This window comes from Podarcis raffonei, chromosome 1 (genome assembly GCF_027172205.1).
Source record: "Podarcis raffonei isolate rPodRaf1 chromosome 1, rPodRaf1.pri, whole genome shotgun sequence".
Taxonomy (NCBI): Eukaryota; Metazoa; Chordata; class Lepidosauria; order Squamata; family Lacertidae; genus Podarcis; species Podarcis raffonei.
The window spans coordinates 47,313,510-47,327,946 of NC_070602.1; the positions used below are offsets into that span (position 1 = coordinate 47,313,510).

General features: G+C 49.7%; 1 protein-coding gene and 1 long non-coding RNA gene across 2 annotated transcripts; one reads left to right on the forward strand and one right to left on the reverse strand.

Moving 5' to 3' along the window:
* Positions 1–6,538: 6,538 nt before the first annotated feature.
* Positions 6,539–9,072, reverse strand: LOC128412115 (uncharacterized). The gene is made up of 3 exons (XR_008330023.1): positions 8,987–9,072; positions 8,305–8,359; positions 6,539–7,634 (listed from the first exon to the last, which is right to left on the reverse strand). It is a non-coding gene; the product is annotated as an uncharacterized LOC128412115 (long non-coding RNA).
* Positions 9,073–9,329: 257 nt separating this feature from the next.
* On the forward strand, positions 9,330–13,473 carry CCDC177 (coiled-coil domain containing 177). Its single transcript, XM_053384930.1, has 2 exons — positions 9,330–9,642; positions 10,744–13,473. The coding sequence occupies exon 2, from the start codon at positions 10,763–10,765 to the stop codon at positions 12,842–12,844; it is 2,082 nt and encodes a 693-aa protein (XP_053240905.1). The 5' UTR covers positions 9,330–9,642; positions 10,744–10,762; the 3' UTR covers positions 12,845–13,473.
* The last annotated feature ends 964 nt before the right edge of the window (positions 13,474–14,437 follow it).

The window sequence follows — 14,437 nt, forward strand, 5'->3', positions numbered from 1 at the left end:
GGGGCCATCGCAGGGAAGCAGGGGACGGATGCCAAGAACAGTCTAAGGACAGCTGATGCCATGGGTAGACCGGCACTGTTGGGGATCCAAGAAGCCTCCTAATGGAGTGAACTTGCAGCAGCCTGCTGGCAGGGACTTCCTAAACACCACAGTACCAGGGTGCCAGTGGCCTAGCAACGACCGACTCACGCCAGGTCAGGACGGCATGCACACGGATGCTCTTTTTCCACTGTGAAGAAAAATGAGCCAGCGATCCACCGTGATCTATCACAATCACCTGGGGGTCGACCTGTTGATTGCGGTCAACTGGTTGGACATCCCTGCTATACAGGATTGCCTTCAGACGGCTTGGGGGGTAAGATAACGCCATACCCTCCAACATTTCTCCAATGAAAATAGGGACATCCTAAGGAAAAGTAGGACATTCTGGAATCAAATCAGAAATCGGGGAAGCTTCTCTAAATCAGGGACGTCCTTGGAAAATAGGGACACTTGGAGGGTCTGTTGTACCTCGGGTTACATCAGCTTCAGGTTACATACGCTTCAGGTTACAGACTCCGCTAACCCAGAAATATTACCTCGGGTTGAGAACTTTGCTTCAGGATGAGAACAGAACTAGTGCTCCGGCAGCGTGGCAGCAGCAGGAGGCCCCATTAGCTAAAGTGGTGCTTCAGGTTAAGAACAGTTTCAGGTTAAGAACGGACCTCTGGAACGAATTAAGTACTTAACCTGAGGTACCACTGTATATGCTTCTTTCTGCAACAAGAAGCAAAAACGCAGAGGAGAGGACAGCAGGGGGTCTCTCTACCACATGTAGAGACTCCCTAGGTTTTGCAGGGAAAATAGGGGTGTCAAAACTACCTCCTGCCTCACATCCAAAACCATCCAAGGCTGACGGCTGGATGTGCGTGCCGCCCTCATGCTGCCAGGAAGGGAACCATGGCAGCGGAGAGATGCACAGGCAGAAGCTGTCAGCCAGCTGGCACTGGGAGCTAGGCTGAAGGAAAGCAATGAAGCAGACAAGCACTTGCTTCCCTCTAGCTTGGGGCCTAATGGGGAAGAAAGGACCTGGCTGTGGAAAATAAACAGCTTCCTATCTTGCAAGCCTAAATTCCCACCCAAACAGACCCTTTAAGTCAGTGTTTATCCATGTTTTCAGACCTGGAACCCAACTGTAATTCAAACATACATTTGGGGGCCCATTTCTCTCTCTCTCTCTCTCTCTCTCTCTCTCTCTCTCTCTCTCTCTCTCTGTATACCATATATTTGAATGGTGGTAGTGCTGCTGTTTTGACCCATCTTAGCTCAGGCCACATCCCTGTACTGGCTCGCAACACACCTGCCGGAGACTAATGCTTTAAGCTGTGAAATGAGGCCTGCCATTTTAGAGTTTAAAGGTTCATGGGGGTGCAGTGAGGTGCACTAGGTGTGGGGAAATTGGTCATGGAGGGCATGCTTGAAGATTCACATTCAGAACAACCTGTCAATAATGATGTCAGTTGATTGGCAAGATGCGAGTGGTGATGTGGTCTAAACCACTGAGCCTCTTGGGCTTGCTGATTGGAAGGTCAGCAGTTCGAATGTGCATGACGGAGTCCGCTCCCGTTGCTCTGTCCCAGCTTCTGCCAATGTAGCAGTTTGAAAGCATACTAGTGCAAATAGATAAATGGGTACTGCTGTGGCGGGAAGGTAAACAGCGTTTCTGTGTGCTCTGGCACTCATCACGGTGTCCCTTTGTGCCAGAAATGGTTTAATCATGCTGGCCATATGACCCAGAAAACTCTCTGTGGACAAATGCTGACTCCCTTGGCCTGAAAAGCAAGATGAGCACTGCACCCCATAGTTGCTTTTTATAATAATAATAACAACCGTCCAGGGGTCCTTTACCTTTACCTTTTTACCAGTTGATTGGCAGGTGTGTTGTCCTGGCCACCTGACAAAGTTGGCCCATGATCTGGCCCACCCTACCCAAAAGGTTCCTGAAAGTTTTCATAGTGCTCCAAGGCCTTCAGAGAGCCTTTGGCTCTGAGGGATTCTGAGTAACTCACCACTCCTATCTTCTCTGCCCATTCCCATAAGCAGTGGCAAGATAAAAAAAAAAATGGCAAAAGGCTAAACACATGCTATATGTACAGAAGAATATGAGAAAATAAGAAGAGCCTTGCTGAGTCAGGCCAAAGGTCTATTGAATCCAGCATCCCATTCTCCCCGTGGCCTCGGGGAATCCCACAAACAGGAACTGAATGCAACAGCACTCCTCCCAGAACCTGGTATTTGGAGACATCCCTGAAATTGTAGTCAGTGTTTCAGATGGAAATCAGATTAAAATCTGAGGTTTCCCCCACCCCCAACTGCTTAACCTGATCCAGGAAGCAATTTCATGGGCGTCAACTGTGCAAAAGTTCTACCAGCCATGCCAATCCTGCTTTGTCAATACACCTTCTATTTTTAGCAAATATAGGCTAATATAAACATTTAGCCTTTTCAGATCTTGGTGTGGGAAAAGGCACACTGCTTGGGGAGTGTTCTCAAAGCCTTGGAAGTAATTGCTATGGTTGGCTCTTGAGCTTTCCTCCTAGATGAATGGTATTGCCATTCATAACAACCAAAAGGAACTTTAATGTAATGCATGACAATGACAGTGCGTTCTAACAAAGTACTAATGTGGTGACACACACAATAATGCTGTTTGTTCAAGGTCCCACCATGAGTTTCTTATTTTGGAGCACCTCAGGTAGCAAAGCTCTTCGCCTTTCAGCCCTTGTTCAATTGTTTGAAAGTTGGTTGATTGAAAAATTAAAAATAAAGTAACTAATATCTGATCAGTGAGTGCCCTCTAGTGATGAAAAATATTTAAATCCTCTGTCTATAGATTGGAAATTCCCTATGACATCTGCCTGTTTACAGTTTCTAAGCACCGCCCTTTAAATTCAAATGTGAAATCTTATCTGGATCTGACTCAGTGTAAAATCTGTGTTTCTCTCTCCAGAATTAAGCACAATGAAGCTGGGCTGAGCAATCCTATATTCATATTAACCCAGCACAAGAGATATGCCACCACTGCACTGGTAGAACGGCCGCTATATCCAATCCATGCTCAGTCCAGGGCAAAAGGAAAACACCCTAGCAGAAAATGCAGAAGTCAATCAGGAACTATACTGGCAATAATGCCCCTAAGCTGCCTATGCAGGAACAAACAATGAACTCATGACAATCGAAACATAGCATGACTAGTGGCTGTTGCATGTGCTGAGGTGCTGGTGTCTGTCAGGGCTGGTTCAGCATGAAGACTCAGAGATGAATAATAAAGTTAATTCTTTATTCAAGGCAACAGAACACACACAAACTTACGGCAGACCCTCCAACTGTCTCTATTTTGCAGGGACAGTCCCAGATTTACAGAAGCCATCCCAATTTCTGATTTGATCCTGAAATGTCCCGCTTTTCCTTAGAATGTCCCTATTCTCATCAGAGAAATATTGGAGGGTATGGTAGGATTTTCATCAGAAAAATGTTGGCAGCCCTGTATAGGAAAGGTTTTTATAAAATAATGTTTAATATGTAATTTTTAAAATTATTTTTATATATGTTGGAAGCTACCCTGAGTGGCTGGGCAACCCAGTCAGATGGGTGGGATATAAATAGTAAAATTATTATTATGATTATTATGATTATTATCATGGAGTAAAGGTAAAGGTAAAGGTACCCCTGCCCATACGGGCCAGTCATGTCCGACTCTAGGGTTGCGTGCTCATCTCGCTCTAGAGGCCGTGAGCCGGCGCCGTCTCAAGACACTTCTGGGTCACGTGGCCAGCGTGACGAAGCTGCAGCTGGCAAGCCAGCACCAGTGCAGCACACGGAAACACCGTTTACCTTCCTGCTATTAAGCGGTCCCTATTTATCTACTTGCACGTTGACGTGCTTTCGAACTGCTAGGTGGGCAGGAGCTGGGACCGAACGACGGGAGCTCACCCCTCCGCGGGGATTCGAACCGCCGACCATATGATCGGCAAGTCCTAGGCGCTGAGGTTTTACCCACAGCGCCACCCGCGTCCCCTATTATCATGGAGTAAGACATCCCTGTTTGGAGGGATGTTGGAGGGTATGCTAGGGTATGACTGGCCCTGGTAAAGACATTCACAGAACTAGAGTTCTGGATCTCCCACTTCCTGCTAAGCCTCCTCCCCACCCATGTGTCTTCCCAGCAGTCTTAAACTCTGCTGGAGAGGGGCCCTCTGAGCTCTCTGCTCTGTAACATGCAACACCCTCTGAGTCCTCCTCAGAGACAAGCGGGGAGGAGAGCTAAACACAGTAGGACCTGCCTCTCCTGTGAATCTGTCTCAGCTTCAGCCCCCACCTCCTCCTCCTGTTCTTGTTCTATGTCTGCAGTGTTTTCCTTCTCTCTCTCTCACTCAAGCCTGTTTCTTGTTCAGCATCCCCCCCCCCATTCCTCCTCTGTCTTCATTGTCCCACTACCACTCTCCCAGCTCAGAGCTCTTCTCTTCTGAGGCTTCCCTGGGGTCTTCAGGCTGGAGCTCCTCACCATTCCTCACCACCCAGCCAGTCCCTGACAGTGTCCTCATCACCCTGAGTTCATAGGCTCTTTCTCTATGGACAACATATGAGCATTATCATCAGTTGAGTCCCTGGCGGGTTGCCACTAGTGGTGTATCATGGGTTGCCAGGGGCATGTCTGTCCCTTTTATACCATTTTTGTATTTTCTGGTTGTGTACTTTGCCCTTCCTTCCTATGATAAGTTTGTCCAGGATATTGTGGCCATTCAGCCAACAGCGCTATCTTCTCTCAAAGCATAATTATAGTTATGAGTTGCTCTGCAAATTACTTCCTTCCTGTCAACACTGAACGTGAGCTTTCAGAGTAGCTTTTATTGTTGTCTAATCCAAGAATGGGGAACATGTGGCCCTCCAGCTCCTAAACTGTGACACTCCTTTCTTCACATAGCAACTATATTTTCTGTGCTCTATGATTTTACACACTGCTGCAGAAACTGTCAGTTTCAATTCAAACTGTAAAGGCTTTCACTTCCAGCCATTTTTGAAATTATGTTAATAAGGCAGATGTTTCTGTTTGTTTACTTTGCCTTGTAATTAGAAGAGAACGCTTTAAAAGTATGTGTCAAGACAACATTTTTTTCTGTTGGTATAAACTATATGCTCTGTGTTCAGGGGTTTGCTGTGGGGTTGTTTTTGTTTTTTTGGTCTGGTTAACCCACATATAGCAATGGAAAGGACCCAGGAAAGAGGAAATCTCCAATTAACATCAATGCAAACCTTAATGCATGCTAATTTCAAGGGCAGCTTATTTAAACCACGGTCAGCTGATTTCTGTATTTCAACAGGATTAACTCTTCAACATCTGGCACTGAGGCTCGTTCCAAACATTATCAGAGTTCAAAAGCTTTTCTTCCAGCAATCTCAAATGCTGGCAACAATCCCAGATATGTGGAATGAAAATGAAGCATCTATGTTGTATACGCATGCGTGTGCACACAGACAAGCATGCCAGCCAAAATAAGTGATCCCACAAACCGTCCTACACAAACCACCCTGGAACTAATAGATTCTATGCCAGGCTTCCTCAGCCTCGGTCCTCCAGATGTTTTTGGCCTACAACTCCCATGATCCCTAGCTCGCAGGACCAGTGGTCAGGGATGATGGGAATTGTAGTCTCAAAACATCTGGAGGGTTGAGTTGAGGAAGCCTGTTCCATGCAAATTCTGACAAGTCAAAATTGACTTTCTTGTGACTTTAAAATATCTAACATTTCAGGAAAATATTAGATTTTGGAAGCTTCCCCATGGCAAGCTCAGTATGTGCATCTTGTTCTTAGAATGTGAATGACAAAATCAGCAGCAGACAATTTTGTTTTATCCTTTAACTCAGTAGTTCCCAATTAGCTAAATACTGAGGACCCCCTATTTTTCAAAAGCCAATCCACAGACCCTCTACCTTTGAAAATTTTGATAACTCTATGGTGGTTACCTGTGCAAAGCAATTTTTTTGAAAAAAATGTAGGGTAGCCCCTAATAAGCAAAGGATTTTAGGCATACTAAAAAACAGACTAGGGCTGAGTGATATATCATGATGTTGGAAAACAGATATCAGTAGCTAAACATTGCGATATTCCGATATATCACGATGTCTTAAATTTGAGATCAGGTGTGAGGATGAGGGAAGAAGTAGCCTCAGAGATCGAAGGTAGTGCCATGGTGACTTGAAGTGAGGGTAATCAGCTCTGTTTTCCCTCAGCTTGAAGGAAGGCAGCTCAGATCAGCAGCGTTTATCAGCCGAGATCGGAGGTGCCTTGAAATCGGCTGCCCTGCTCTACCTCAAGCAAGGAGCAATATATTGCCGCATATTGCCAGGTCAAAATCGTTATCACAGTGTGATTTAAAAAGCGAGTTTGGTCAATATATTGAAAAAATTGCAGTGCTGAAACAAGACCATTGAATCTGTGATGTTACCATGCAAAAATGACAAAAAAATTAGTTGTGGGGAGGCAAGGGATGGGGCCGCGGACCCCCTGGGTGTATTCTCCGGACCCCTAATTGGGAACCACTGCTTTAACTAACAGCCAGATCCTACTTATGTTTCCTTGAAAGTCCAGCTATGCTCACTGAGACTTATTCATAGTAAATATGCTTAGGATTTCATCATGTGTGAATGAAGAGAGCTGGGGATAAGAACACAAGAACCGCCTGCTGGAACAGGCCAATAGCCCATCTAATCTAGCATGCTGTTCTCACAGGGGCCAACCAGATACATTTCATTCATCTCAAGGAGACACATGGCCAGTTCCCTAATTGGAACCACATTTTTCGGCTGCGATGTTATGGGGCCCATCATCAGACCCAAGGTCCTGAAAAGTTGTTGGACTCCAACTCCCATCAGCCCCAGGCAGTACGACCGATGGTCAGGGATGTCAGGACTTCTTTTCCAACAAAATCTGGAGGGCCAAAGCTTTCCCAGTGCTGTTTCATATTGCATTTTAATTGTTATATGTGTTTTGCAGGCTGCCCAGAGAACTTATGTTATGGGGCAGTTATGTAGATCCAGTTGAGAACAAGAAATAAATCTTAGCATCCATTTGCAACATCAAAATGGCTCAAAGTTGCGTTGCCCAAACTTGTGTTGCCCAGGCGTTTCTGGCAGCACAGAGAGTGGGCATGTTGCAGGGCAGATTTTCATGAAGCCAAGGGCAGCCTGTGTATGTAGGAAATATCATGCTCAATATTTCTCTGATCAGTTTGAGGTTATTATTGAATGTTCTCTACTGCATCCTGTAACAATAAAACCCAGACTGTTTTACTGCCTGCGAGTCGGATCAGAGGGGAGATACTGTTGCTTTATGTTCGGAGCACCATCAACTTTTGCACCTTCTCTCACGAACCTTGCAAGATTAGAGGAAACTGCCCAGAGCAAGCAGGTTAACCACTCCTTGGAAGAACAGCTGGGTGCACCCAGGTGACTGTTGCTGGGCCACTCTTCACGTTATCACAGAACAAGTGGTGGGATGGATCCTGTACCTGGGGGAGAGCAGTCTATGATGAGCAGAGACAGACTCACAGAGAGCGATGAGCAATAGTCAGCAGCTGGAGCAGATGGTTCCTGGACTTAGAAACATAGAAGGTGTTGTGAGGAGGTGAGAGGGAAGAGGGAATGGTACCAAATGGGTGCTCTGTCAGTACAGTGGTACCTCGGGTTAAGTACTTAATTCGTTCTGGAGGTCCGTTTTTAACCTGAAAATGTTCTTAACCTGAAGCGCTACTTTAGCTAATGGGGCCTCCTGCTGCCGCCGCGCTGCCAGAGCACGATTTCTGTTCTCATCTTGAAGCAAAGTTCTTAACCTGAAGCACTATTTCTGGGTTAGCGGAGTCTGTAACCTGAAGCGTATGTAACCTGAAGCGTATGCAACCCGAGGCGTATGTAACCTGAAGCATATGTAACCCGAGGTACCACTGTACCACTATTGGGGCTTGGGGAGAAACCAGATAAACTGTGATTATAGTCCTCCTCCCCCCGCCCCCGTTGGGGTTGTAGTGAAACTGTGTGCAAAGTGGTTGTCTGTTTTGTGCATTCAAGCTGTGAGCAGAGGCAGATTTAGGGGAGAGCGACCAGTTTGCCTGCACTGGGCACAGAGCCAAAAGGGTCTCGCAGGGACCCTTGTTGTTTGCCAGCAACAATGGCAAACAAAGCAAGAGGCGGGGAAGGGGGAGTGAACTGAATTTTGGTGTTGCACCAAATTTTAAAGCCCAAAGTTGTCGACTGCTGTGAGATGCTTACCTGTATTTATCCAGTTGTGACATTGGTTAGAGTGTCCTTTGCCAACAGAGGGAGCCTGTTGGGAGCAAATGTTACAGCAATATGGTCAAACAAGATGTAGTCTTGCTGTATATAGGAGAATGGAGAAAGGGAGTGAGACATGAGAGCAACAGTTATATATTTCCAGCATGTTTGCCCCTTCCTTTGTTTAATTGTATGGGGTGGCCTATCCTAGAACCCCCAGTTGCTTGAATTGAGTTTTGTATTGGGTATTTGGGGTTTCACACACAACAATCCCTTTGTGTGCAAAGTGACCTTTCTCACTTTTCCCCATCACCAAGTCCCCCCGCTCCCTGCACAAATTCTAAGTGTGCACAGCACCAGGCCACAAAGATATAGTCCACGTGCTACATGCCCCATCATCTGAGCTGTGGTCTCCCCACCCCTGCCATCATCTGCAATGTGGAGATAGTGCTGCTGGCCAACCTTACAAAGCTGTTGTAAGGATTATGGAGATACCACGTATGAAGGTTTTCACAAAAGGGATTTTTCACATTTATTTATTTTAATAGCTTTTCTCCAAGAAAGGTTCTCAAAGTGCATGGCTACAAATAAGACAGTCCCTGTCCCTGCGTACAGGACACAAAAGGAAAACAGATTGGGAGGGAGGAGGAAATAAACAAACTCAGGTATAAGTTCTTACCTACTAAAATCCTAGTGATGTCCAACCTTAGTCATACTCATAGACCCACTGTTGGCTATCACTCGCATTGAGCTGTAGAGGCAGGCGTGAGGGTTATTCAAAAGGCACATGGGGAAATACTGCAAGGGCAAGAAAACTCGCAGTACGCTCCATCCCCTCCTCTCTTATTCAGACCCCTCCTTCCTCCTCCTCCCCGCGTCCCCCGTCTCGCGGCAAGTGGCGCGGATCAGCGTTCCTCGCGCGTCTCTCCTTCCCGCGGAGCAGCAGCGCAGCAGCGGAGACTCCATCGCATCCTCGCAGGCGGAGCTCCGAAGGCGGCGGCGGCGGAGGGAGGGAGGGAGGGAGGCAGGAGCCCCGCAAGCGAGGCCGGTGGCGGCGGAGATGGGCAGTCGCTGTCCTCTTCCACCTTCAGCTTAGGAGCCACAACATGCTAGGGGTTGCGCAGCCCAAGGCACCTGCCAGCTGCCTCCTCCCGGCCGTGGGCAGAGGCTCTGCGCGGGGGTTGCCGGGCGCCATGGAGAGGCCGCCGCAGCCGCCACTGCTGCTGCTGCCGCCCGTAACCTGATCTGCCCCCCACACGACACACTCACACACACACCAATACCCGTTTGGTGCTACATCATCGAAAGCCCGCGGAGCCCCCGAAAGCCAAAACGGTGAGTGATCGGCACCCCCTCCCCCTCTTCGCCCACCCCAGATGTTTTTGTCTGCGGCGAGGGGACTGATCGATTGATGCACGTTTTGCTATGGGGCGGGGGGTGGGAATGGAAGGGTCGCCGGGAGGGGCAGGCAGCTCACCGCTGTAGCTGGAGGAGAGTGTCCGAGGCTTTCCAAGGATGGCTGTTCCCCGTCAGGGTGTTTTCTGGGGAGCGGCGCTGCATCCCAGCGGCAGGGAGACGAAGCAGAGGCTTGTCCAGAACCGGGGAAACAGCGGAGAGGTCGGTCTCACGGGACCCGGAGGAAAAGCAAGCTTGCGTTGGAAAGAGGCGCTTTGGGATCCTGATCCCCTCTGTCGTCCCCGCACCTACCCGCCCTCCCCTTTCTCCGGTGGGACTTCAGGGCTGCTAGATAGACAGCAGGGCAGGTGCGAAGGGGCTGGGGAGACGGAAGGGAGGGGGTCCTCTTCAGCGCCCCTCTTTTCCATCTCATATATTGGGGAGGCTAACCTTAGTGATCCACGTCGCCCAGGGCGGAGGGAGAGGCGTTTGGGGCGGGGGAGCTTGGGTTGGGATCCCGCCCATTCACACACACACCGCCGTTAGGTTCCCCTCCCCTTGATCTCCCGTTACTCAGGACGACTTTGCAACTTGCAAAACTCTGCACTCTTTCTCCTTTCAGTCACTGGGGCAAGAGCTACGGTGCATAGAAGCCAACTCCTAGGGGCCGAGGTCCCTTCGGCCCCCTCAATAAAATATTTGACACCCACACCCACACCCAAGCATTGCCATTCAAATAGTGTGCCTCTCTGCACCATGTCTTGTGATCGATTATGCGGGGTGCCCCCCCAATATTTTATTCAAGTTGGCACCCCTGCCACGGTGCGGGGAGTCTCCCCGGATGGATCTTGCCCGGGTGCTATGGGGGGTGGAGAAAGGTTGTGGGTTCCGCTGCTTCCCACTGCGCCCCCCCCCCCAGGCCATGGAGACGCAGATGCCGGCTAATCCCTCGATGGCAGCAGATTAAATCCCGGCGAGGTTATTTTTACGATTGATCCTCCTGATTTCGCTGCTTCTGTTTTTGCTTTCGTTCCCTCGCAGATCCTGCAGGAAGCCAGGCATGGTGGATCCGGTGGCGGATGCGGGCGAGAAGAAAGACGCAGAGCCCGGGAGCGCAGCAGCAGCAGGTGGAGACGAGGCCTCGGCGGCGGCGGCCCCGGCCCCGGCAGCAACAGCAGCAGCAGCCAGTTCCTCCTCCTCGGCGGCGGATGGTGCCTCTCCGGCGTCCGCCTCGGGCGCGGCGGCGGAAGCGGCGGCTCCTCCTGGCGGAGACGCGGGGCAGCTGCGCGAGGAATCGCCGATGCTTCACCTGGACCTGTACAACTTCGACTGCGCCGAGGCCGAGGGCAGCCGCTATGTGCTCACCAGCCCGCGCTCGCTGGAGGCCTGCGCCCGCTGCGCCGTCAAGCCGGTGGAGCTGCTGCCGCGCTCGCTGGGCGAGCTGGTCAAAGAGGCGCCCGGGCGCTCCATGCGCGTGGCCGCCGGCCTCTACGAGGTCTACGAGATGGACCGGCAGAGGAAGCTGCAGCAGTGCCGGGAGGAAAGGGAAAGGATTATCCGCGAGGAGAAGAGGAGGCTCTTCACGCCGCTCCTCACCGCCAGCCTGCCTTCCTCGCCGGCGCCCAGGATCGCCTTCAAAAGCACCAGCGGCAGCTGCACCCCAGTAGGGCAGACCAGGACCGGCTGCTTGCCTCCTCCTCCTGCTGCTTCTGCTGCTGCTTCTGCTGCTCCCACGGGCGCCAGGACCAAGAAGAGCCACTCCTTGGACTCCTTGCAGAAGAGGAGGGATGGCCACTCCACCAAAACCTCCTCCGACTCCGGGGCCTCCTCCTCCTACAGCGGAGACAGTTTCCGGGACAAGTGGCCCAAGGAGCTGCCCAGGACTAAGACGGTGGCAACCATGACAGCCCTAGTAGGCCGCAGCTTCAGCTTGGGCGACCTGAGCCACTCGCCCCAGACGGCCAAGAAGGTGGAGAGGATCGTCAAGGAGGTGAAGAGGAAGAAGGGCCTCAAGGAGGTGTCGGAGAGGGACCGGAAGATCGCGGCGCTGATGATCGCCAAGCAGCAGGAGGAGAGCATCTTGAAGGAGCAGAGGTACAGTGCCCACCTGCAGTGGGACATCCAGCGGAGGCAGGCGGAGCAGAGGAGGGAGCGGGAGGAGAGGCAGAAGCAGAGGGCCTTGCTGCAGTGCCACCAGCTGTGGGAGTCGCGGCTGGAGAGGCGGCGCAGCAAGGTGAGCCAGGAGGAGCAGGCGGCCGCCCTGCTGAAGCAGAAGCAGAGCTGGCAGCAGGAGGAGAAGTGGCGGGAGCACCTGGAGAAGCAGGAGAAGATGAGGCGGGAGAGGCAGGAGAAGGCCCTCCTGGATGACAAGAAGAAGAAGCGCCACCAAGAGCACAACCTGAAGGCTCAGGAGGAGGTCAAGAAAGAGGCCATGGAGCGAGAGGTGCAGCTGCTGCAAGAGAAGCTGTCCTTGGCCGCCCAGAAGAAGCTGAAGAAGGAGCAGCTGCTGCAGAGGGAGAAGCGGCTGCTCAACCAGGCCGAGAAGCGGAAGCACGAGATCATCCTCAAGGAGAAGGCCAAGCAGGAGGCCGAGGAGAAGGCGGTGCTGAGGGCTTCTGTGGAAGGGAGCCTCAACAAGGCCCAGGAGAAGTACGAGCAGCTGGTGGAGAAGAGGAACCAGGAGCTGAGGGAGAGAGCCAAGCGGGAGGAGATGCAGATCCAGAGGGCCAAGAAGGCAGCGGAGAGGAGGGACCGGGAGCAGAAGGAATACTTGAAGGCCTTGGCCAGGGCTTCCGAGCGGAAGCTGCAGCATGCGGCTCAGGTGGCCGAGGAAGTGGTGCAGCAGAAGGCCCAGAAGGTGGTGCAGAGCCGGCTGGAGAAGGAGAAGGTGCAGAAGGTGAACAAGAGGAAGGTGGAAGAGAACGAAGACATCCGTCGCAGGGAGATCTTGCAGTCCATTGAGAAGAAGCTGGAGCGGAGTGAACAGATCTGTAAGGAGAGAAAAAATGTCTTGGAAAATGCCCGGTCTGTTGCTCGGGCATCGTTCCATGTCCGGGAAAAAGTCCGGGAAGAGATGAACATACGTACCTTTGACAGGATGGCCTTTGAGGCGGAATTGCAGGCCAGCCTGGTTAAGAAATAAACAGTCTTTTTTTTTCTATTTCAGTTAAGTGGCAAAACCTTTTTTTAAAACCTTATTTATTGTTTCAGGGGAGCACAGAAACTTTGGCAGCTACTTCACAGAACTTTTTCAAACTGCATTTGTTCTGACACCTGTTTCTGCCATTCCTACAGAGGAAAAGGTATATCTTACCCTCCACTGAAGAAAATGTTGTTTACAAGGCTCAAAACAGGGACAAATAAATTTTCTACAACCTAGTGCTGCAGTAAAAGCTCCTCAGAAAATCACGGGCCATTTCAATTCCTCCTGCAGAAATTACCAAACAAGCAGCTACTTCCTTTTTTTTATACACCTCACACTTAATTTGGATGCCATTCGCTTTGGATCAGGCTGCAGCATTTGCATGCTGAGACTTCTGCTCCCTTTAATATATAAAGATGAGTGTATTTTACAGTGTTTTGGCTCATATGGTGCACTTTATCCATGCTCTTGGAATGAAAACACTGGAGCTTGTAATGGACATTTCTAGACAAAAAAATGCAAGTAAAATTCTGATTAGGCCTGATCCATGGCATTAAGCAATATGCAGAAACTCTGGTGCAAATAAAACTATAAACATATGGGAGGTGTTTTACAGCTCCTTTCATCAACATTTTGCTGAGAGTTATTGCTGTGTCCATTGCTGAAGGAAGGAATCCTCAGTGGAACAGGAAAGGGAGGCAATTTTCAGCAGTCCCCCCCCCAACTCATGCAGCCTCCCATGGTTCCTCTAGAGCTGAAGCTGTAGTAGGAATCACAAACAATGCTTGCCCCCCTCATTCTGCTGCTGAATGCCTTCCATCAATGGGTAGACACCAATGGATGCCACCCACTTTTTACAAGAAACGTAGTAGAAAGAACAGGCAAATGTTGCAAATATTGACCTGTAGGAATAATTGCACCAAAAGTGTTTAAAACCATCTTGAAACTTGGTTATCTTGTTGCATTCCAGGTACCGTATTTTTTGCTCTATAAGACTCACTTTTTCCCTCCTAAAAAGTAAGGGGAAATGTGTGTGCGTCTTATGGAGTGAATGCAGGCTGCGCAGCTATCCCAGAAGCCAGAACAGCAAGAGGGATTGCTGCTTTCACTGCGCAGCGATCCCTCTTGCTGTTCTGGCTTCTGAGATTCAGAATATTTCTTTTCTTGCTTTTCTCCAAAAATTAGGTGCGTCTTGTGTTCTGGTGCGTCTTATAGAGCGAAAAATACGGTATGTTCCTGTAGTACCATACCTAGATTATTGGATAAAACCCGTTTAGACCAATGTGCCCAATATAAGAAGAAAGTATCGTGCCTGATCAGAGAGCTGTATGCTGAAAGTAACATCTCCACTTATCCAAAACATTAATAGCAGCTAAATGTATACACAAGTGGAACTAGCTGCAGGCGAAAGCTTATGAACCACCTACATATTGGATGGTAATTTAATTCCTTCACAGTATGAAATGAGGTCTAGTCAAATTATTTCAGTTGTTTGTCAAGTGAGGCTAATAATGGTGTATGGAGACATATCTTGTAACCAAATGAGTTTTGTAATATCTCTGCTCAGCATGGGATCATATCAGTCTGGACAGC

Excerpts from the sequence above, each read along its gene's own strand:
- CCDC177 (XM_053384930.1), top strand. The coding sequence starts at position 10,763 with ATGGTGGATCCGGTGGCGGATGCGGGCGAGAAGAAAGACGCAGAGCCC.